The following is a 23275-nucleotide window of genomic DNA, read 5'->3' as shown; positions in this document are numbered from 1 at the left end:
GTGAAAATATACGCCCCCTGATGCTTCCTAAGAAGGATGAAGATAAAGAAGAAAAGTGAGTTTATTTAAAATCTACACGATGCATCTGAAAAACAAGCGTACTACTGGAAAAGACTTTATAAAGGCTACAATACATGGGGTTTAGTTAAGAAAAAACGTTTTTGCCAATAATAAAATCCCTTTAACAGAAAATTCCAATAAACCCATTATTTTAGTAATACACTTTACCAAACGGAAGTCACAAAACAGCATGGCTACTATTTACCCAGATTCGCTCAGGAATTCCTCCATGAAACCTCTTGGAAAATCCGGAAAATGTATTTTTTCGACAGAAACCTGGCAGACCCCATTATAATCTATTACGCTTTTTAAAGCACAGTGGGTTTACGGTTTTCAGGTCCCCTTGCGGGGACCATGTGTGAACCTAATAAGTAACAGAGACAGATTTGGCGTCACTTTAACCGTTACAAATCACACATTAATATGAATACAATATTTTACATATTGATCACTAAATGGCATGAATATAAATGGCGCAATTGTTTGTTGTGTTTGAGGTCTACTATTATTACTTGGGATCTGAATATATGTCGCGATCCACTTTTATAAAGGTCACGCCCCTTGAAAAGGCCACTCCCACTTTTACCACAGTCTACTCTTTGCAGTTTACCCTGTGAAGGGCGGTCTCAGGTAGACGCCTCTGTATTCGCCTTTATTACGAAGAGACTGGCCTCGAACGTGTCTTGCATGGTTAATAGACTGGCATAAGAATCTCAAGCCTTAATAAATTCCCTCCAGGGATATAAGGGTTAAGAGGGGAACTGTTTTATGACGACCAACACGTCACTGCTCTCATTTTCCAAACTGAGGATGACAAATAAAAGCTGGATTAGGATTGGCTGACTAATCACGCACTAGTTACAGTATAACATACAGCTATACCAGTCCCGGCCCCTCACCCTAAAACTTCTCCCCCCTCTTTCCCTCCCTTATACCGCAGCCAGGGCGGGGTGCCGCAGGTCACGTGGTCACGCCTCACTTCCGGTCCTTCCTCTTGGCTTCCATCTTTCTCCCCGCGTGTGTGCGCGCCCGGTGCCGCCGCTGTCTGGAGATCTTTATACCCGCAGTGCTCCCCACATACACCCGCCTGCCGGCTGCAGAAGGTGAGGAAACCATGTTGAGGCTGTGCTGTCCCGGCCGGGATGTGTCGTGTGCCTGCGGAGGGGCTGACAGGCCCATAAGTGCGACAGTGATGGGCGATGTTATCAGTTCTGTATGGCGCTGAGGCTGCTATCCTGGAACTTGTAGTATTACCAACCCTGGAGCACGGTCTCTGTATGCTGCTCAGTGGCAATGAGGGCTAATGGTTGTGCCCTGTGTTGGTCACATGGTGCCAGGCCTGAGCCCCTAGTGGGCAGTGTGGAGGGCTCCTGGTGTGCCAGGCCTGAGCCCCTAGTGGGCAGTGTGGAGGGCTCCTGGTGTGCCAGGCCTGAGCCCCTAGTGGGCAGTGTGGTGGGCTCCTAGTGTGCCAGGTCTAATCCTCTGGTGGGCGGTGTGGAGGGCTCCTAGTGTGCCAGGTCTAATCCTCTGGTGGGCAGTGTGGAGGGCTCCTGGTGTGCCAGGCCTGAGCCCCTAGTGGGCACTGTGGAGGGCTCCTAGTGTGCCAGGTCTGATCCTCTGGTGGGCAGTGTGGAGGGCTCCTAGTGTGCCAGGTCTAATCCTCTGGTGGGCGGTGTGGAGGGCTTCTGGTGTGCCAGGTCTAATCCTCTGGTGGGCGGTGTGGAGGGCTTCTGGTGTGCCAGGTCTGATCCTGTGGTGGGCTCCTGGTGTGCCAGGTCTGATCCTCTGGTGGGCAGTGTGGTGGGCTCCTGGTGTGCCAAGCCTGAGCCCCTAGTGGGCAGTGTGGTGGGTCCCTGGTGTGCCAGGCCTGATCCTCTGGTGGGCGGTGTGGAGGGCTCCTGGTGTGCCAGGCCTGATCCTCTGGTGGGCGGTGTGGAGGGCTCCTGGTGTGCCAGGTCTGATCCTCTGGTGGGCGGCGTTGAGGGCTCCTGGTGTGCCAGGTCTGATACCGTGGTGGGCTCCTGGTGTGCCAGGTCTGATCCTGTGGTGGGCAGTGTGGTGGGTTCCTGGTGTGCCAGGCCTGAGCCCCTAGTGGGCAGTGTGGCGGGCTCCTGGTGTGCCAGGCCTGATCCTCTGGTGGGCAGTGTGGTGGGCTCCTGGTGTGCCATGTCTGATCCTCTGGTGGGCAGCGTTGAGGGCTCCTGGTGTGCTATATATCACATGGTTGTGCAGTCTCCTGTGACCAGGTGTAGTTTGTCTTCTATGTACTGGGCCAATAACCTCATGACTGCCTCTTATTTGACCATAGGTTAAAATTTTCCCACAGGGCTCAGGCACTATATTGACCAATCATGGAGACATCTGCTGTGATCTAATGAACTGGAGTCAGCAGACCCAGCCGGTTACCCAAACCCGGTGCCTGCACGAATCCGCTGTTTCGGTAGACTATGGGTACCCAAAAACTAGTGCAGTGGACAAGTATTAGGAGTGGAGCTGCAGCCCTGCCTACCATTAGTTATATAGGAGCAGACTTATTCCGCTCCCCATCTACTACTATAGCATGAGTTTGGAATTGCAGACTTAAATTTGTCAAAAATAATTCAGCGATATTCATTCCCTGAGTATTTCATGGCTCACGGTCAGGGCTCTTCATTCCTATGCAGAACATTGCTCAGCCTGTGATCCATAGAAGTGAATAGGGGAGGACCAGGCAATGTAACCCGACTTGTTGTATTGTTTATTTGGTCTTGTCAGGTAATACAGGCGCTGGCCACTGAAGTACTGTAATGTGATCTGTGTGTCCAGTGCCCCCTGGAGGTCATGTCTTCTGGTTTTTCTAGTCACACTTCTTTGGTAGTATTAGGGAGTCCTTACATTTGTGGCCAGCATTGCTGCATGTTCAGACATCTCTTTTTCTGTTGGGTTTTGTTTGTACTGTTTTTGTCAGGGCTGAAAAATCAGCCACTGATATGAAAGAAAATGCACAGCAGATCTGTATACAGAGTAGGCGCTCTCCCCTCAGTGAAATCAATGATGTGAACACGTCCTAGTAATGTTATTATTTACAACATATTCCATAGTACTTTACATATCAGAGGGGATATGAACAGACAACATCAGGCTCTGTTCACATCTGCGCTTGCCACTCCATATGTTCCCTTTTCTGCATTTTTTGCCCTTTTTAGGCGGAAACTGAACAGAAACCACGCAAACCCCATTATAGTCTGAGTCCTCAGATTTCCTAAGGCAACCGCTTTTTTATCCGGATTAGTTTTCTGTGTGTGGGTCCCCAAGCAGATCCCTTGAACGGAAACCTGAACACAGATGTGAACTGGGCCTCAGACATTACAATGTAGCAAAATAACCTACATATCAAATAATAGCAATGAGTGCCCTGCTGCAAGAGCTTATCATCTGAGCACTGCCTTCCTCTATGGCATGCTGTCCACAGCACTCAAAGTGAAAGGAAGTGTGGATGCAGCATGTCTACATTCACCCTGACCATAGTCACAATGGGGATAATACAACCCCCCTCCTACTGGTGGTCAGACCCCCACCATCAGCAATTTATTCTGGCATATCCCATTTAAGTTATAATGACCCACACACTATATGAGTGCGAGGAAATCCTTATAAGAGTTCTGTAAATGATTTGTCCATGTAAATGAGCCATATGCTGAAACATGTCTGGTCCCTGTGGGGATGTGAAGTGTGAACTGTATATAGCCATAGACTGATCCACCCACTAACCCAAGTGTCATGTCACACATCCGCCTCCTGAGAGGTTCTTAGTTATGATCTACGTTTAAGGGCTCGTTCACATCTGCGCCCGGTCTCCGTTCTGCAGGTTTCCGTTTCCTGCACAAAACAGAGGCAGGAGACGGAAACCTGCAGGACTCTTTTATACCCATTTGAAAGATGAGCGGCGGTGAGCATTTTATTCTCTCCACCGCAAAACTGTTTTTTTTTGTTGTTGTTTTTTTTAAATCAGACAGAGTCGGTCATGCAGTACTCTGTGTCCGGTTTAAAAAAAACGGTTTTGCGGCGGAGAGCATAAAACGCTCACCGCCGCTCATGGCCGGACCCGGTCTGACAGCTTTCCGTCTTCTGCCAGCAGAAGACGGAGAGCTCAGAGCGGACTCCGGGCGCTAGTGTGAACCCAGCGTAAGGTGGAGTTTACACTTATATGATGGCAGACATGACTGAAAATTTTTTGGGACGTCAGCCTATTCTCTATTAAAAGATTTGGTTATTACATATATTACAGAAATGTTCACCAAACACCCATAATAGCAAAAAAGTAAGAAAAGGCACCTGCACTTTATATGTAGGTGTTTATGGGGGGCCTGGGGGAATAGATGTTAGCTTAACAAGTGTCTGGCTGCCAGAGGTTTGAGGGGGCCATTCACCTCAGTCCTATACACCAGGATATGTACGTTAGTCATGACATATAGTAGATTTAAGGTGTGTTATAACTTTGTCCCTGGCCTCCCTCGGTCTCTTCATTAGTGTTTAACTTGCATTTAGTGGATGCAAAAATGAATCAGCTAAACAAATATTGGGTCATTCCATATCAAGTGATCCAAATAGGAATATTTTTTTTACCTGACGTCTTTAGATTTTTTTTTATTTTTATTTTTTATGAAGAACAACTTAAGTTAATTACAAATAAAAAGTTTTGAATTTTTTTCTTCATCAGTTAATTTTTTATAGACTTCTAAAGTTTTGAAAAAGTGTGAATTTTGGCCTGGTATGGCTTTACATTTTTTAACATATCTTGGGCTAGAATTAAGATAAATAGGTGGGAGAGGCATCATTTTTCTCAGAGCAGTACCGGCTTTCATTTGATATGTCACAAGACGATGTTTCTTTATATTTTGTTTTGGAGAAATCAAATTCAAAATTTTGATGTGCAATTGTGAAAAAAACGTATGTTTTAAAATTGTGAAAAAATGCATTTGTGTTACTTGTGTTCTTGGTTATATTTGTACAGGTTTTCAACTTGGGACCAAATTGGGATCAATTTTTTTAAAAAAAAATTTTAAGCCTTGAATCATTTGATCTTATGTTTGTGTGAGCTTCTTCCTTTTTTCTTTTCAAATTACAACTTGCTGAATTCAACATTTATATGCAACAATAAAAAAACATAAAAAACAAATACTGTAAGTGCCAGAACAAATATATCTTATCATCAGAACACAGCTTGTTCAGCATTTTCAACCTGAATGCATTGAACAAACCGAAAGAAAAAAGCTGCTCATCTCCTCAAGTGCGATTTTCTAAATAGTCTCATCCTAATTATATGTTAACAAGAGTACAAGAACCAATATTTATAACACCTATTTCTACATGTAACAATTGTTTTTCTACATGTAACAATTATTTCTTGATCTGTAGTTTCCAGGTACTTTTAGCTAGAGGAGGGTCACGTGGCCACTGTAGGTCATTTCACCACCAGACATGAGACTATGATTTATCTTCTTATGTCTCTTTTTCAGATGAAAGAAAGTATCATGAATCAAGAAAAGTTAGCAAAACTTCAAGCACAAGTCCGCATTGGTGGAAAGGTAATTATTGTATTTAATTTCATTTTTATGTAACTTGTTATCCAGCTTTTCCAAATTGACGCTTTGTCTATAAGGTAAAACATCCACTTTAGGTCGGAGGTTCCCACTTATACTTGGACCCCCCACAGATCAGCTGTTCTAGCACAAGCTGTAGTGCTCAGTTGCCATACCTTAAATGGGGCTGGTTGTGAGTACTGCATCTTGTGCTGGCACAGAGGGACTTGCTGGTCTTGGGTTGAAGTGACTAATGACTTCAGGCTAATAAAACAAATGGCGTCCTAAGTCTTTTTGCTACAACTATGTGATTTTGCTGGTTAAAGTGCACACATGTACGCTCTTAGAAATGGCTGTGCATGTGGGGCAAATATATTTTAAGCAAGTAAACTTGACTTTGATAATTTTTCTTCAGGGAACAGCCCGCAGAAAGAAGAAGGTTGTCCACAGAACGGCAACCGCAGATGACAAGAAACTACAGTTTTCACTGAAGAAGCTGGGTGTGAATAACATCTCTGGCATTGAAGAAGTAAGTGTCTGATTTTTAAAGATATTGTTATTCCCGTAATGGGAAGCTTGTGCACCGCCCCATTAATTCCCATTGTAGTGCTGGAGATTGCTAAGCTGTCTCTGACAACTATCTCCAGTGGGTGGTTCAGTGACTCATATTGACCCGACAGGCTCCCTTTGCAGCTACTATTATTGCCCTGGATCTATTATTTTTTGCACATGTGGTTGTGAGGAATAGCTGCTTGCCTTAAATTTCTGTAACCAGCTCTTTCAGGGTCTGTGTATGGCCAAAATTATTTGTATAACCTAAACTGAATCAAAGTTACAACTTTCAAAGCAACATGTTCCATGAACGAGCATTTTCAGTGCATTGCCCAATGATGAGCTGGTTAAAGCTGTTCATATTAAGTGGAGGCTTAGTCCCCGTTTAAGACCTGGCTTCCATTACGTAATTTCATTGCCTTCATGAAGCTTGTGTTCCTCTTTCTAGGTAAACATGTTTACAAACCAAGGGACAGTCATCCACTTCAATAATCCTAAAGTTCAGGCTTCCTTGGCTGCCAACACCTTCACTATTACAGGGCATGCCGAGACCAAGCAGCTTACAGAGATGTTACCTAGCATCCTGAACCAGCTCGGAGCAGACAGCCTCACCAGCTTGCGGAGACTTGCAGAGGCCCTGCCGAAACAATGTAAGTAAAACTCAGGTCATTGCAGCACTTTGTGATGACACTAAACAGTGCCATGACCAGCAAATTCATTCTGACCACAAAGTTGGTGACTTCCAATATATTATACTTTAGCACCATGTGATGATTAATCCTTTATTTCTTGTTGTATAGAACTAGTGCTTTTGGCATTCAGAGAGTGAAGGGAATTTAGCACTGATTCTGTGCTGTGGTCCTTTCGCAGTCATTCAAGTGAATGACTTGAGGCAGCGCTGTGCATGTTTCCTTGCATACCGGTGGTGAAGGCTTACTGTACAGGGGCCACACTAAATTAGTCTTGTCTCTTTATTCTCAGGATTACTTGGGATCCTAAAGGTCACAACTATAGCTAGCCATATGCCATTGGTTTGATATGTTAGGTCAGATGTATACTAAAAACACTGTTATCTTCAAGAGAGGTCATAATCGTCACACTGGCGCTTTCTAGGTTTGGGAAGCTATAGAGATGAGCAGAGCTGGAAGCGGCTTTGCTCCTTTTTCAAGTAATATGCACAGAACTGCAGCCTCATTCAGTATATACTGCTGGTGCTACATTGGATAGGTCAGCAGTACAAAAATACATTGGGTGGTCTGAAACCCCCCTTAGGAAAAAATGAAAATTGGCTATAAACTTTTGATAGCTGTTACATGACAGCTGTCCTTCCTGCCTGGCTTATCCTTGAACAAGAAGACCAGGCAACTATCCAGTCTTTATTTTCCCTGACCGCTGCGGTTAGGGAGAATTAAGGCCCTCATATATGTTGAATGACAGAGTCTCGTTGATGTCTGTAAACCATGTAATGTATGTTGTCATCTTAAAGGTGAATTCATGCCACACTTTTTTACATTGTAACAGATGTCATGGCCATCCAAAGTTTTGAGAATGGATCTTTACATGACCCATAGTTCTTGCAATTTTAAGCTGTTGGAATGTAATTCCCTTTTATAACCTTGTTTGTCGTATTTCAAATTAACCATTGATGTTCTCTTTCAGCTGTAGATGGGAAGGCACCACTTGCTACTGGGGAGGAAGAGGATGATGAAGTTCCAGGTAGGTATTACCACAAGATAGAATGTCACATTCTCATTTTGCTGTACTGTACCATATATATATATATATATATATATATATATATATATATATATATATATCTGTAGAGTGTTAGACCTCATACACGTTAGGCACATGGCTCTTCTTCCGACTTTTTTCAATGCTCTGCTCCATTCCAATATTTATAGATCATGTCCTAATGAACAGAGCACTGGAAGATCCTTGGCCTGCACATTCGTCGTGTGCATCAGGTCTAAGGCTCTGTTCACACCAGTATTAACAGTGGACTTCGCAAACATTAAGGGTCCATTCACACAGCGGTTTTTGGTAAGGATTTTGGCACTGAAAATTCACGTGGAAAAAATAGCAATCCGTTGAAGTCAATGGGAGGCTTTTTTTCCATGTGGATTTTCAGCGCCAAAAAACTCAGTGTGAATGGACCCTAAAACTTTATCTGCTATCATGGTATGCATGGCCAAGCCCTACACACCATCACCAATTCCCCTTATCAGAGAAAGTGGCAAAGGTGGTGCAGAAAACAGTTTGTTGTACAAATTGCTGATTGCGCAAACTTGCGACGCCTTGTACACTAGAAAACTGGCATTATAAAATCTGGGCAGAAACTGTAATCTAACAGTCTAATTCTTATGTTTCATGTATCCTATGTTTTGTATTAATATATATCTACTAAGTCAGCCAAAAGTGGGGGACAGATGAATATGACTGCAGGATCAGGCTACACCTCCCATAACTTGAAATCTTAAGTGTTTAGAAAGTTAGCCAACCTTACCAAGATGTATCATGGTGAAACATGGCATACGCTTTAATGACCCGTATCTCTATTCCTGTTTACCTACAGAACTGGTTGAGAACTTTGACGAAGCCTCCAAGAACGAGTCCGTCTAGACTGAAAACCACTGAGGAACTTGACGCTGAACAGAGCTGCTATTTTATATTGTGACTTATCTATTTGTGCTTTTTTTTTGTTGTTTTTTTTGACTTGATGAGATTAAAGATGGGTTCATTGAGAATGTTCAATATGTAGCAGCTCGGCTTAAGTCATTGCTTTACTGCAGACCCTGCATTTATGGCCTAGTTTAACTAAACACACTTGAAAATAAAGATTGATCTACAATAAACTTCATGAGAACTTTATTTTTGACTAAATTTTTCTAGCAGATACCTGACCTTCAGGGTTTATTTAGCCAAATATTGGTGGTAGTGGACATGGCTGTGCTGCACGCTGTGTAATGTTATCCTCTCCAAACTATAGTGTCTAAAGGGGAGGGGATTCAAACCAGATGAAAAAATGAAAACTAATGTATTTGCCTGGATTTGGGATGAATTTGACAGAGTACATGAATACCTAAGATGCAATTGGGGCTGAGAGAATGAACCAACTAGTCAGCATAGTAACATGGTAAATAGTATATAACAGATCAACTTTCAGCTAGTACACTGGTTTTAAAACAATTGTAGTCCTACTGTAGTATACTGTACTGTAGTATACAGTCTGTTGGGACAGTAGGAGCAGAAGCGTGCACATTGTTCTGTTTGGAAATTCCCATTTGTTGTCCATATAGGCAAGTGCCCTCTCCTATGGGTGCTGATTCCGCCTTTGTTCGGGACCCTCCTCTTGGGTGTCACATGGTAGAATAGAGCCACAACTTTAGTGTATGTGCAGTTACTGTTGAGAACTTTTGTTGGTACTCAGTAGTGTCCATGGTCTGCAGTGGTGACCTGTGTAAGAACTGAGTTCAAGCTGTGTATCCCATGTGTGTCAAACTGCATTGTACTATAATGTGTTTAGGTATACAGTCTACGTTAAGCACTGTGGGTAGTGTACTAGGATTCCATAGTGGGGGGGGGGGGGGGGGGTTCAACCTTTTCAGATTTTGGACACTGGGAAAAAGTTTGTTCAGGAACCCCTACCAAATAATTTTTACCAAAAGACAGACAAACTGTAGTTTTGAAGGTTTTTTTTTTTTTTGCTTTATTTTTAGCACAGTTTGAAACATGTTAAATAAAAACTTCACTTGTAAAATTGGTAATCTCACCAAACCTCACATCAGAACTGCACCATCCTCCTATCCAGCACATAACAGTGTCATCTTACATCATCACCCAAAGCAAATTGGAAAAATAATTGTCTCCCAAATAGTGTAATGCCCCCTTAGTGACTCACACGCAGTAGAACGACTCCTTAGCACCCCCTACTCATTGTTTGCCAATGGGGTCCTATTCTGTTCTCATATAAATAAATTTAAAAAAATTCCTGAATCCTGTTCCCTGGAAGCTTTCTTCTACTTATGTAGTCTCTAGCTCAATCCAGGTTTTCCCCAATCCCATACAGTACTGGCTGTAACTTTATGGAGGGACATAAAGTTCAGTTTGAAACATGCAGCCATCTTGTCACTGGAGTGTTGGGGATTGCTGGTGTAAGCATATTTGTAGGATTCTACTTCAACCTTTGAGATGGTAAATTTCTGAGGCTGGAATGCCATCTATGAGCAGACTTGGATGTATGCAAGAGGGAAACTCCTGCGCGGCTTATGGTGATGAGTTTGGGCTCTTTCTCCTTAGAAGAAGATTGTGAGCCAAGGTGGATACAGGAGAAGCTAAGGCCTCACATGCTGCTCTATTTCTAATTCTTTTGGAATCCTCTTCTGGCTTTGGCTCAAAGGAAGCAAATGGGAACATTGCCACAATACCTTCTATGTGAAATTATCCATACCGGTGTTTTAGTATCTAGCAGCTGTTATGCCAGTGGACCACACGCTATAGGATCACTCAGTTGTGTGATGGGTTTCTGAGAAGTTGTGTATGTTACAATGTGATGGAATTGGTAGCACTACAGCAGCTCCTGACCAATGCCAGTGACTAGCAAAGAGGATAAATGGACATCTATTAGATTGGGCATCTAACCTTTCACCCTTCAAGCAATGGGGCTATGGAAATCCCTGACATGGCCTGTAGACTGTTATGGTGCCATTCCTGGAAGAAAGCAGCAATGTTTCTTAATACCAATCCTTTATCGTCTATATGTGCAATGTGTCGGAAATGAAGACGTTGGCTACGTTACATTCAATATGGTTACAAAGAATCCTGAAACAACCTTTTCTGAATATTACACCAACTAATAATCATCTAATTGGACAGTTTACATTTACAATAATGTGACCTTCCTTGGCAATGTGTTATCTATAAGGATGTTCAGGCGTGGTGGTTTTGGTGAGCCGTGTTCCATTGTTGATATAGGGTCAGTGTTATGAAATGGTCACCGACAGGTTGTTTCATCGCTCCAGTCTATGCAGTCCTGTATCTTATCATTACAGCGAGTTTTTGGAATACAGTCACAATCAGCAAAGAAGACGGTGTTACATCTCCAGCCTGGACATGGAGGGCAGCGAAGAGCTGGAAAATAGTAATATATGCAGTCGTGATCAAGAAATAATGTGCCACTTTATATCTATGTATGACAGTAACTGTCTATTCTATACAGCTGCCACATTGTCTATTTCTGTAGAGTTCTTATTGAACAGGGTTCGCCTTTGGCCACAGGATCTACAATATTTAATGTATAGCCCTAGCGTAATGAGAGAAGACATCTGGAAGAAGCAAATACTTTGATTTTGTAGTGCAATGCCTTTTATAGACTTCCCGTTATCATGCCATAAGATAGCTGTGTTTTCTGATTCTTATATACACTTGGCGCTAGGTTCACATTAGCATTCAGCGTTGTTCAGGTCCACATGGAGACCTGAAACACTGGGAGCCTGTCCGCCTTAAAGGGGCTCTATCAGCAAAATCATGCTGATAGAGCCCCACATATGCGTGAATAGCCTTTAAAAAGGCTATTCAGGCACCGTAAATAAAACCCTAAAACAGAATGTGAAAAACTTACCGAACGTGCACGCTGGGCGGGCATTCAGGGAGCACCTACTTCTTCATCCATGCCTCCTCTTCCTGCGATGTCCTTGAGTCCCGTCCTCCGGCGCTCGCAAACTGACATTTGCTAAAAAAAAATGGCCTGGGCGCATGCGCAGTAGCATGCTGCTTCTACTACGGGGTGGTAGTTTAATATAACTTTTACGGTGCCTGAATAGCCTTTTTAAAGGCTATTCACGCATATGTGGGGCTCTATCAGCATGATTTTGCTGATAGAGCCCCTTTAAAAGCAGCAAATCAGAGACTACAATGGAGTCTCTCCCTCGCAGGACCCTTCTCTCTGTTGATCTTAAGCGCCAGATTCCAACACAGATGTGAACCTAGCCTTGGTGATACCTCTGATTTATAAAGTGCTGCGGAATATTTTGGTCTTATATAAAGTTATTATTATTACCTGTTTCATCCGAGCAGTCTCCGCAGTCATTCCTGTTGTCACAGAGTTTGTCATTGTATGTCCATGACCTCTTGTTTGCACACTTGAATATTAAGCCATCTGGAAGACTGTTGGGTAGGTTTCCTATTGAGTTTAAAAAAAACAATAAAAACATCAAATTTAGCTGCAATGTGTGAACAAAGCCTAAGATAATAATCGGCTGCCGTTATCTTTATGTTTGAGCTTCTTAGAAGGCGACAAGCAGTTAGTCTAGTGGGTGCATGTAGTACAGCCATGTGAGAAGGATGGTAGGATAGCGCTTGAGCTGATGAGAGAACATACCAAACATTCCCAAAAAGTCTAAAGGCCAGGATGAGGGATAGGTGATGTAGGCAGCTGTCTAGGGCACCATTCCAAAAGGCTAAGTTAGTGCATTTGAACAAATAGAAATAAATGGGCAGGGGACAACCGGGGGTGCCTTTCAGAGAGGGGACCTAATGGATTTTAAAAACACTACTTAAAATTTATTTCTACAGTCACATGAGTGCAGTGTCTAGGCACCTTGTAATGATGTGTGATATGACTGTACAGCTGTATACATTACATTGCCCATGACATAAATAAATGTATATGTTCTGGCTGATCATACAAAGGCTGAGCTTCAGGGACCAAGGGCAGTGCATACACTATGAAAACTTTGATAAGAGTTTGTCCCGACCCTAAAGGGCATTATACATCTACAGTGCTCAGTCAACATGTCCTATTATAATACAATCTTTACTATGTAAAACTAACCACAGTATCTTGTAGACTCATCCTCCCCATTTCCACAGTCTACTTTCCCATCACATAGTGCTGAAGCTGCAAGACATGTGGCTCGGTCATCACATAGGAAGCCGGTTTGGCCAGATGATGCTTTACAATGACGAGTAAAGAAATCGGCTAAAAAAAAAATAATCAGAAGTTACACAAATTGGAAGAAAAGAGAACAGTGACGTAAACTGGAAGATTGTAGTGGATGAGTTGTGGTCAACAGACAAAAACTTTCTAAGTATATAATACTAGCATTTGCCCATGACTTGCGTCTGCGTGTTGTTGTTGACACTGATCCACTTACATGTAGCTAATTGCTGTTGTCGATGATCCGCCTGCTCCCGTGCGCAGCGTACCCAGCTGTATGTACATCTCTGCATATGGAGAGGCTACTCAGCTGTGCTACAGCGCTGCCTAAACTCTGCTACATCTGGCCATTTGGATTACAGGGGTGTTCTTATGTCAGTGTCTGAGTAGCTTCTGTGTTAGAAACGGCTGAACGGATGTTGCTGAAATTTGCCACAGTTCGATCCGCCTGCTCCCGCGTCTCGGCTCTGCTGCATGACGTCATTTACCGGGATAAAAAGTAGCCTATGTTTTAATTGGGGTTCCAATCTATGTATGTGGTAAATTTCAGGCAAATCCGTTCAGCCGTTTTTGTGTGATTGAGGAACAAACATCCAAACTTTCACATTTATATTCACAAAAATATATCACATTTTTATATTATAATATATATTTATATTATAATATATATATATATATATATATATATATATATATATATATATATATATATATATATATTAGGCTAATAATAATATTAGTAGGATAGGATAGGATTACCCTAATATGGACCTCATATAGGGGATATTTGTATATAAACATCACATAGATTGGGCTTTATTATGAATTTTGCTATAAGTCCCTGTGGTCTCGATATACACCCAATAGTATAAGTTATACTATGCACTGTTATAGTATATTGTAATCTATTGTAGCTTGGGTTGGCACTTTATAACTTGTAATATATTTCTAATTATACTCAGTTTTCTGTACATTGATATGTAAGAATCAGATACTTTACTGCGATTTTCTGGTATTCCATAGATGACACCTAATGTGATAAATGCTGAGATGGCCCCCAGGGTGAGGAGGACGACACCTGTTATACAAAAACATCTTCTTCTGAAGCAACATGCACAATCTGTGAAGATGAAGAGGTCATACTTAGTAGAAGACCACCGTTGGATGTGTAGCAAGAACAATAGAAACATAAAGTCCCTGAGATGTAAGGCTGTGCTAGTGCCATACATAAAGTAATTCTTTATCTTGGACAATACCCTTATATTCCACTTCCTTTGGATAGGTCATCATCAGATTGGTAAGGATCTGACACCGGCACCTACGCAGACCAGATGTGATCAGACAAGCACTGTGGATTCTTTTCAGTGTTCTGTACAATACAATGCTATAATGGCACTATTATGTGTATGGTATTTTTTTTTAATGTAGATTGTGAGCCCCATATAGGGATCCCAATGTACTTTTTTTTCTATCAGTATGTCTTTGTAGAATGGGAGGAAATCTACGCAAGCACAGGGAGAACATATTGCAGATGTTGTCCCTTGTGGGATTTGAACCTAGGACTCCAATACTGCAAGGCTGCAGTGCTATCCACTGAGCCACCGTGTTGCCCCATGTGTATGGCATTTTAGTGTGTAGACCAGTGTGTATACACTATGAAGAAGCAGCTGACCAGGAGGTGAGGTTACCAAGTATAGAACTCCCACTAATCTGTATTGATGACAATTCTAAGGATAGGCCTTCCATACTGAGAGCTAAAACTTACTAAAACGTTCATTACAAATATGTTATTCTACTATTGAACTTTCACCTCTTTCTTCAGGAAATGTCACAGATCTTCGAGAATCCCATTCTGTTGAAACTGAGAATGTGTCATAATCCTGTTGAGATTGTGACAAAAAGCAGAAATTAAACATTTGCAAAAAAAAAAAAAAATCCCTCACAATCTTCTTGAGAGTTTATTTCTTGCTCCCATTCATTTCTATGGGAGTTCCAGGTGGAATCTGCCTGGAGATAGGGCAGGACGCTTCTCTCACTGCCTCCCACTGAAATGAATGGGAAAGATTTCAGACATTTTCTAACATACCCTCATTCTTAAATTGGTTATGACATATTGGACGGTTATGACATATACAAATCCACAACAATAAATGGGAAACCCTCTTTAATCCATGAACAGGACGAAAGCTGTAGCAGCATCCCGCTACTAAACAATGTCTGGACCTGTTTTGGAGTGCCACGGCTCTTGTAGTCAGTGGAATGGTGGACATGTTGGGAGATGGACCCCCATCAATCTCATATACATGATGTCTCCTAAGGATAGGTCATCAATATTGATGCCAAACCAAAATCATTTAAGATTGCAGGAAAAAATCGCAGCGTTTTAAAGTGACTGCAAAATGGATAGGATTCTAGTGAACTTAATCCACACACCACTTTGGAAATCGCAGCGTGCCAATTATACCAGCGGTTTTCCTGCAGCACTTTTTTGTTGTGGCACAATATGCGAGGCCTTAGGCTGGGGCCACACGTTGAGGAAACGCAGTTTTTTTTCTTGCAGATTTTGCTGCAGTTTTTTTTAGCCAAATTCAGGAGCGGGGCCTCAACCTAAAGGAGTCTTCTGGGACTACGATATTGATCCATCCGTAGGATAGTCCATCAATAATAAATTGGTAAAGTCTGACACTTGGGGCCCCAGAAAATGCAGCTCTTGGATGAGCTCCACTTTGTCTTTCATTGGTCACATGACCTGGCTGCAGCTCAGTCCCATTTTAATAAATAGAGATGGGGTGTAATACCAAGCACCGCCACTATACCATGTATGGCACTGCACTTGACCAAATGTTTTAGCACCAATCAACTTATTGGTGGGGTTACAAGTCTCTGAACCCCCTAATCTGAGATTGATAACCTATCCTAAAGACTGGATATCATAGACCTGGAAAAATGCGTTAAAAATTGAGTCTACCTCGCTGGCAGCTTTATGTCACTGTACAGCATCAGTGGCGTAACAGCAGTGGTAGCAGCTGCCACAGGGCCCAGGACATTAGGGGCCCGGCGACAGCCGCTACCGCTGCGTTTTTTTGTTTTGGTTTTTTTTATAGACCGTAATGGGCCCTATATACTTACCGATCCTGGCAGGGGCTGGGATCAGTAAGTGACGGCGTGGGCCCCACAAGCACTATTATACTAGGACCCCTACGTATAACGATCAGAGGCCCGGGAGAGGTAAGATAACATAAAAAACTGTGTTACTTACCTCTCCAGGCTCCGGGAAGGCTTAGGCCTACTTGCGTGACATCATATGACCCACGACTCAGGGCCCCAGTCACATGACGTCCCGGAAGATGGCCGACAGCGACGGAGAATGCAAGGGAGTCGGGAGATAAGTAACAGTAGTTTGTTGTTTGTATCCCTCTGGGTCTCCGATTATTATACTCTGGGGTGTGAAAAGACCCCAGAATATAATAATTGTTCATGGGTGTCCACAATGGGACATAATACTGTGTACTGGGGCCAGTATGGGGACATAATACTGTGTACTGGGGCCAGTATGGGGACATAATACTGTGTACTGGGGCCAGTATGGGGACATAATACTGTGTACTGGGGCCAGTATGGGGACATAATACTGTGTACTGGGGCCAGTATGGGGCATTATAGTGTGCGCAGAAATGAGCGGGGGGGGGGGGGGCGGTGGCGGCGGTAGGGCTCAGTTGGTCGAGGTCTTCAGCGTCAGTTGGGGGGCCCCATGTCAAAAGTTCGCTACGGGACCCACCATTCCTAGTTACGCCACTGTAAAGCATGTACAGTGGCGTTCATATCTTTAGGATAATAAGAAGATCTAACATGCAGATATACCCGGGTCTGGGTAATGCAACTCTCAGGACTACAGAATACCCATAACTGAGAGTCCGCTGTATTCTTTGTTAGTTGCTATTAGCCAAGCTGCACAATATATTTTTTTTTCTTTTTAAATGTAGATTGTGAGCCCCATATAAGGATCACAATGTACATTTTTTTTTCATTTAAGTATGTCTTTGTAGAATGGGAGGAAATCCACACAAACACAGGGAGAACATACAAACTCCTTGCAGATGTTGTTCCTGGCAGGATTTGAACCCAGGACTCCAGTGCTGCAGTGCTAACCACTGAGCCACCGTGTTGCCCCACTGCGCAATATTTTCTGTGCCATTTAAGCTAATAGTGAACAAGGCTGCCTCAAAATGATATAGCATTATATGCTGCCCATACCAATGAACATTCTGGTATATTCTGTAGCAGAATATTCAACAACTGTCCAATTTATCTCATTGGAACTGGTAGTAATCCATGTGCCAGCCACAGAACCAACCCTAGATGACTAGAGCTGATTTTCAGCCATAGAAATTTCTGCAACAAAATCTGCCAAGTGTGCATCAACCCTTTCATAAGTAATACATTCACAAACTGACAGTCTCTTCTATTATCTGCACAGTGCTAAGAGCATTTGTCCATAGATGATCTCACCTGGCGCTCTGGGTACACCCGATTCGATGCCATTACATTGCTGGGTATAAACTTGTAACTCCGATATTTTACTGACAAGTAAAGAAAAAAACAATTAATATCTGTACTTCTATTTTTTTACTGCCTTAGGCTAAGGCCCCACAGGCCATCCAACAGCAGAAAAGCGTGCAGGAAAAAGCTTGGCAACACATTGTGGGTCTTCCCGCAGAGTTTTCCTGCGCGGACTTTCTGTTACAATTATACCTATGGGGAAACCACCAGAGTTTCCGTAGATATAATTGACATGCTCTGATTTCCAAAACTGCACTGGATTTGGAAATCGCAGCGTGTCCACACCGCGGTTTTTACTGTAAAGTGGGCATGGGATTTTCTGGAATCCCATCCACTTTGCTCTTACTGTAAAATGCTACATTTTTCACAGCGTTTCCGACCCTGGGCTTTCTGTTGTTTGGGTACATCGGGGGACATGAACGATGGATAGCTGAAACACTAAAGTAGCGGTAAGGGCTCGTTCACATCTGCGCCGGCACTCCGTACTTGAGGTTTCCGTTTCCTGCCTAAAACAGATGCAGGAGACGGAAACCTGCAGGAGTCTTTCTCACCCATTCATTTGAATGGGTTAGAAAGATGTCCGGCCGTGAACGGCAGTGAGCGTTTTGCGCTCTCCGCCGCGAAACCATGTTTTATAATCCGGACACAGAGTCGGACATGCAGTACTCTGTGTCCGGATTAAAAAATCCGGTTTCGCGGCGGAGAGCATAAAACGCTCACCGCCGCTCATGGCCAGACCCGGTCTATGGTTTCCGTCTTCTGGCATGCAGAAGACGGAAACCATAGAACGGAGACCCTGAACGCAGGTGTGAACCTAGCGTTAGCTATAATGGAGTCCGTTTTCATACTGAAGGTGGCAGAGAATAAAGTGCAGGACTGATTTCTGGTGGTTTCTGTGGCGGAGTCTCCAATGGCGTAGATGTGGACTTAGCCTTAGCAGATCATATTATCTGACCACAGTGGAAATATAAACAGTACATTGTATTTTGACAAATGCCATATCTCACGTGGAGATTATTTTCACTGCTTGGGAAATACTTGTGGTCAGGTTGGCTTATATGAAAATCACATCAGTGCCTTGTAGTGACATCAAGTCATTGTGCTGCGATTTTTCTAGGGAACTGACGTCTATAAAGAACAAGTCTCCAGCTATAAATATGTGCAGATAAATATATTGAGGCTATGGATAATGATATAGATGTTTGCAAACAGTAAATCATTCTATTTTAGTTGGCATCTATCAAAGGGAAACTCCTGCGACAACCAGATTTCTCATTCTCGGAATGAATTTGCTGTGCCCAAGATCAGGTGGCTGCACAACAGCAAGCAAATCACCATCAGTTCTGCAGAAGTGTGACTGTGCTCAAAGAGGGCCTGGATGCCTTTCTCAAAGAGAACAATATAACAGGTTATGGAATCTAGATTATAAGGACACGCTGATACAGGGATTTTATACTGACTGCCAGATTTGGAGTCGGGGAGGAATTTTTCCCTTAAATGGGGCAATTGGCAAGAGCCTGATGGGTTTTTTTTTTTTGCCTTCCCATGGATCAACACTGTAGGTAACTGTAGGGTTATAGGTTGGACTTGATGGACTGATGTCTTTATCCAACCTCATCTACTATGTAACTATGTGCGTTCCAGGGTTAGCGGGGTCACGATCACCGTACTACAGGCTGTAAATCTGCGACACCATTTTGTCATGTTATAGGTAGTAATAATCGATTCTCTCACATGTCCATAGTAACAGCAATTCTCAAAAATCCAGAAATCTCCAGTATACAGTAGCTCCGCTCATTTTCATTTTCTCATAGTATCCAAGTTCATTATAAGAAACAGGGAAAGAACCCAAATGTAATAATGAAGTGCTGTAGACGGGATCACAGAATCCCAAATGATCACTATTGTATTTGTGATCTACAACTTTCTATGTGTTCAATGCTGAAATTGTTGCAACATTTCGGCAGCCTTTTCTGGAGAATCATATGGGATTTGTATTTAACTTTTTATTTTATTTCTCTTAGGCGCTATTCATATCACTTTTTTGTAAATCCATTTGACAGATGGAAAAAACGGACACAAACGAATGGCCATTAGGGTTGAACAATGTATGTTTTTTTAACAGACATCACACAGCAGCATTAACTTCACTGTCAGTGAATGGGGGCTATTCACATGACCATTATTTTGCTGGTCTGTTATTTTGACGTGGTCCATCAAAATATAGGTCATGTCCTATTTTCGGATGTTTTCACAAATCCCTCCTTGCACTGAAATGCATGGGGGATCTGTGATAATGGGTGCCACTTGGGTGCAAGATGGCCGTGAAAAATGGAAGTTTTTCATAACCGGTTTGTACATTTGTTGTGTGCATCTAGCTGGAGAGACTTTTGCCCTTGTGAGAGGCCCCGGTGCTGATTTGTGTTGCTCTTATGCTAATGTATATCTGAACTTGATTAAGTAAAGAACCGGTTCCATTGCGACAAGTGTGTTTTCTGGCTGGCAAATTGCCTGACTACATCGTTCACTACTAGGGTTGAGCCGATCTTGAGATTTCAAGATCGATTTTAAAATCCGATTTCCGATCATTTTCCAGCCGATCTCGATCCTGATCTCGATCATGAAATTTGCTCGATCGCCGAACGGAATCCGATCTTTTCCGATCCCGATCCTCAACCCTAGTCAATGCTTTTCTATGGGAAAAGTCACTTTTGGGGTTGAGCCGATCTTGAGATAACCTCCGATCTCGATCCCGCTGGAAAAGATCGGGTCGGAATTCCGATCGCGATTGTGAAATTTACTCGATCGCCGATCGGAATCCGATCTTTTCCGATCCCGATCGCTCAACCCTATTCACTACACAAGGCATGACTACACTGTGCATAAAGGGGCACTTATAAGTCTATGGACTGCTTTACCATATAGGAATCTATGCTTGTATTTTACTCCCTAGTAGTCCCCAAGTGCTCTGAGCAATATTGCAGTAGTGGTATAAGTGCATTACATGGAATTTTTTGGGTGCAATGAAACATTACCTTTAAAGAAAGTTTGCCTTTAACCCCTTCCCGACATGCGCCGTAATAGTACGGCGCTGCAGGGAAGGGCTTCCCGCAAACCGCCGTACTATTACTGCGGGCGCATGGTGCGCACACAGAACCTGTGTGCGCACCATGCGCTGCGGGTAACAGCCGTATGTTACGGCTGACATTGCCCTGTAACACCCGCGGTTGGAACCGGGTCCGATCGCGGGTGTTAACCCCTGATATGCCGGCGGTCAACATGACCGCCAGCACCTCCGGGGTTTGGTTTCCAAATGGTGGCGATCGGCACCCCCCGCGCCGGTTTCGGGGGGTGCCGGTGTTCGTAGGGGGCAGCCCGGGGTCTGATCAGTGACCCCGGGTCTGCCCCATCACTTACCCCCTGCACGTACCTGGTTGATCCTGCCTAAAAAGGAAGCTGTCAGCCTTTGCGTCCACACAGGCTGACAGCTTCCTATACACTGCAATACACGTGTAACACGTGTATTGCAGCGTATGTGTAGTGAAGCGGTGATCAGCCGATCACTGCTTCAATCCCCCATGGGGACAGGAAATAAAAGTTGGAAAAAAGTAAAAATAAAAAAGTTTAAATAAGTTTAAAATAAAATAGAAATAAATAAAGCCCCAAAAATCCCTTTTTCCCCATATAAAATGTTTTATTATGTAAAATAAAGAAAAATAGAAAAAAACATTCCATATTTGGTATCGCCGCGTCCGTAATAACCTGATCAATAAAATTAAAACATTACTTAACCCGAACGGCGAACGGCGTACAAAAAAAACTTAGAAAACCGCACAAAATAATGATTATTCACCACCTTTCCCTTACAAAATGCTCAATAAAAAGTAATCAAATGGTCAGATGAAAACCAAAATGGTACCAATAAAAAGAAGAGATCTTCCCGCAAAAAATAAGCCCTCAACCAGCTCTGTCTAGCGAAAAATAAAAACGTTATGCCTTTCAGAAGATGGCGATGCAAAAATAATTGATTTTTTTCCCTAAATTGAATTTTATTCTGCAGAAATAGCAAAGCATTAAAAAATAATATAAATGGGGTATCGCCGTAACCGTAGCGACCCGCAGAATAAAGGTCACATGTTACTTATGCTGTACGCTGCGCGGGAAAAAAAAAAATGCTAAAAAGCAATGCCAGAATTGATGTTTCCTTTTACATCCCACCCAGAAAGAGTTAATAAAATGTAGTCAATAAGTTACAGGCCCCAACATGGTGGCATTGAAAAACACATCTAATACCGCAAACACCAAGCCCTCATATGGCCACATTGCCAGAAAATACAAATAAAAATCTACCTTGTACAATGTGAAGACAAAAACCCCAAAAGTCGCCAAATCATTAGGACATAAGTGGCTGTGACTAGAAGGAAATGTGTAAGCTGTGCGGGTGTTTTCAGGGGACACCCCATATTTAGAGCTTATGACAGATAATACACCAGCGCTGATCCCCCAGAATGCCCCTCTTCCCCGTCCGCGTCATAGGAGCTAGTGGGAAAATAGAATGGGATTTGGTGTACCCAATTTACTCCGCACAGCTTACATATTCACTTCGGGGTTACTAATGCTCACTACATCACTTGATAAATTCTTTGAGGGGTGCGGTTTTCAAAATGGGGTCACTTTCTAGAGGTTTCCACTGTTTTGACTCCTCAAGGGCTTTGTAAATGCGACATGGTTCCTGAAACTGATCACAGCCAGATCTGCCCTCTAAAAGCTCTTTGGCGCGCCTTCCCTCCTGCGTCTCGCTGTGCGTCCATATATTAGTTTACACCCACAAGTGGGGTACTATGGTAGTCGGGAGAACTTGCATAACAAATTGTGGGATGCGTTTTCTCCTTTAACCCCTTGTGAATGTGCAAATTCTAGGGCTAAACGAAAATATTAGTAAAATCAAATCAAATTTGAAAATTTCACCTCCATTTTGTATTAATTCCTGTTAAGCACTTATAGGGTTAAATTACTAGGTATATGTTGTTTTGGCTTATTTAAGGGGTGCAGTTTTGAAAATGGGGTGATTTATGGGGGGCTTTAATACAAGGGTCTTTCAAAACCCCTTCATAACTGGATTAGGCACTTAAAAAAATCGGTTTTGGAAATTTCTTGAAAATTTTGAATATTGTTGTTTCACTTGTAAATCTTATAATGTCCATAAAAATTAAAAGGGCGCCTAAAGTTTGATGCCGACATAAAGCAGAGATCTGGGACATGAGATTTATGATATAATTTTGGCGGTCTGACTATCTGTATGCAATGCACATCATTTCAAACTTTATAAAATGCATATTTTTCAAAATTTTCACCAAATTTCCTATTTTTTCATAATTAAACACGAAACATATCAACCAAAATTTACTAGTAACATGAAGTACAATGTGTTACGAAAAAACAATCTCAAAATCACTTTGGTAAGTTAAAGCGTTCCAAAGTTATTGCCACATAAAGTAACACATGGCGGTTTTGAAAAATCGAGCTTGGTCAGGAAGTCAAAAAGTGCCATCGGCGGGAAGGGGTTAATTGTTGCTTATGTAAGAAAACAGTCTGTTATAGGATG

The 23275-nt window shown here is 42.7% G+C and overlaps 2 protein-coding genes across 2 annotated transcripts; one reads left to right on the top strand and one right to left on the bottom strand.

Moving 5' to 3' along the window:
- The first annotated feature begins 1043 nt into the window (after nucleotides 1-1043).
- Nucleotides 1044-9028, top strand: BTF3 (basic transcription factor 3). The gene is made up of 6 exons (XM_075270480.1): nucleotides 1044-1163; nucleotides 5559-5627; nucleotides 6037-6150; nucleotides 6622-6823; nucleotides 7833-7889; nucleotides 8749-9028. Exons 2-6 carry the CDS (start codon nucleotides 5559-5561, stop codon nucleotides 8793-8795), a joined length of 489 nt encoding a protein of 162 aa, XP_075126581.1. The 5' UTR covers nucleotides 1044-1163; the 3' UTR covers nucleotides 8796-9028.
- Nucleotides 9029-11166: 2138 nt separating this feature from the next.
- Nucleotides 11167-17652, bottom strand: LOC142192469 (low-density lipoprotein receptor class A domain-containing protein 1-like). The gene is made up of 6 exons (XM_075262418.1): nucleotides 17620-17652; nucleotides 14921-14990; nucleotides 14111-14230; nucleotides 13006-13152; nucleotides 12232-12354; nucleotides 11167-11303 (listed from the first exon to the last, which is right to left on the bottom strand). The coding sequence occupies exons 1-6, from the start codon at nucleotides 17650-17652 to the stop codon at nucleotides 11167-11169; spliced, it is 630 nt and encodes a 209-aa protein (XP_075118519.1).
- Nucleotides 17653-23275: the final 5623 nt, after the last annotated feature.

This window comes from Leptodactylus fuscus, chromosome 1 (genome assembly GCF_031893055.1).
Source record: "Leptodactylus fuscus isolate aLepFus1 chromosome 1, aLepFus1.hap2, whole genome shotgun sequence".
Classification (NCBI taxonomy): Eukaryota; Metazoa; Chordata; class Amphibia; order Anura; family Leptodactylidae; genus Leptodactylus; species Leptodactylus fuscus.
Note: the sequence above shows the minus strand (reverse complement) of the source record. Positions and strands in the feature narration are given on the sequence as shown.

Excerpts from the sequence above, each read along its gene's own strand:
- LOC142192469 (XM_075262418.1), bottom strand. The coding sequence starts at position 17,652 with ATGGCATCGAATCGGGTGTACCCAGAGCGCCAG. Across the intron at positions 14,991-17,619 it reads GGGTGTACCCAGAGCGCCAG|GATTATGACACATTCTCAGT; the intron begins GTGAGATCATCT and ends CAATCTCAACAG. Across the intron at positions 11,304-12,231 it reads AGACTGCTCGGATGAAACAG|CTCTTCGCTGCCCTCCATGT; the intron begins GTAATAATAATA and ends ACTATTTTCCAG.
- BTF3 (XM_075270480.1), top strand. The coding sequence starts at position 5,559 with ATGAAAGAAAGTATCATGAATCAAGAAAAGTTAGCAAAACTTCAAGCA. Across the intron at positions 6,824-7,832 it reads AGAGGCCCTGCCGAAACAAT|CTGTAGATGGGAAGGCACCA; the intron begins GTAAGTAAAACT and ends GTTCTCTTTCAG. Across the intron at positions 7,890-8,748 it reads AGAGGATGATGAAGTTCCAG|AACTGGTTGAGAACTTTGAC; the intron begins GTAGGTATTACC and ends GTTTACCTACAG.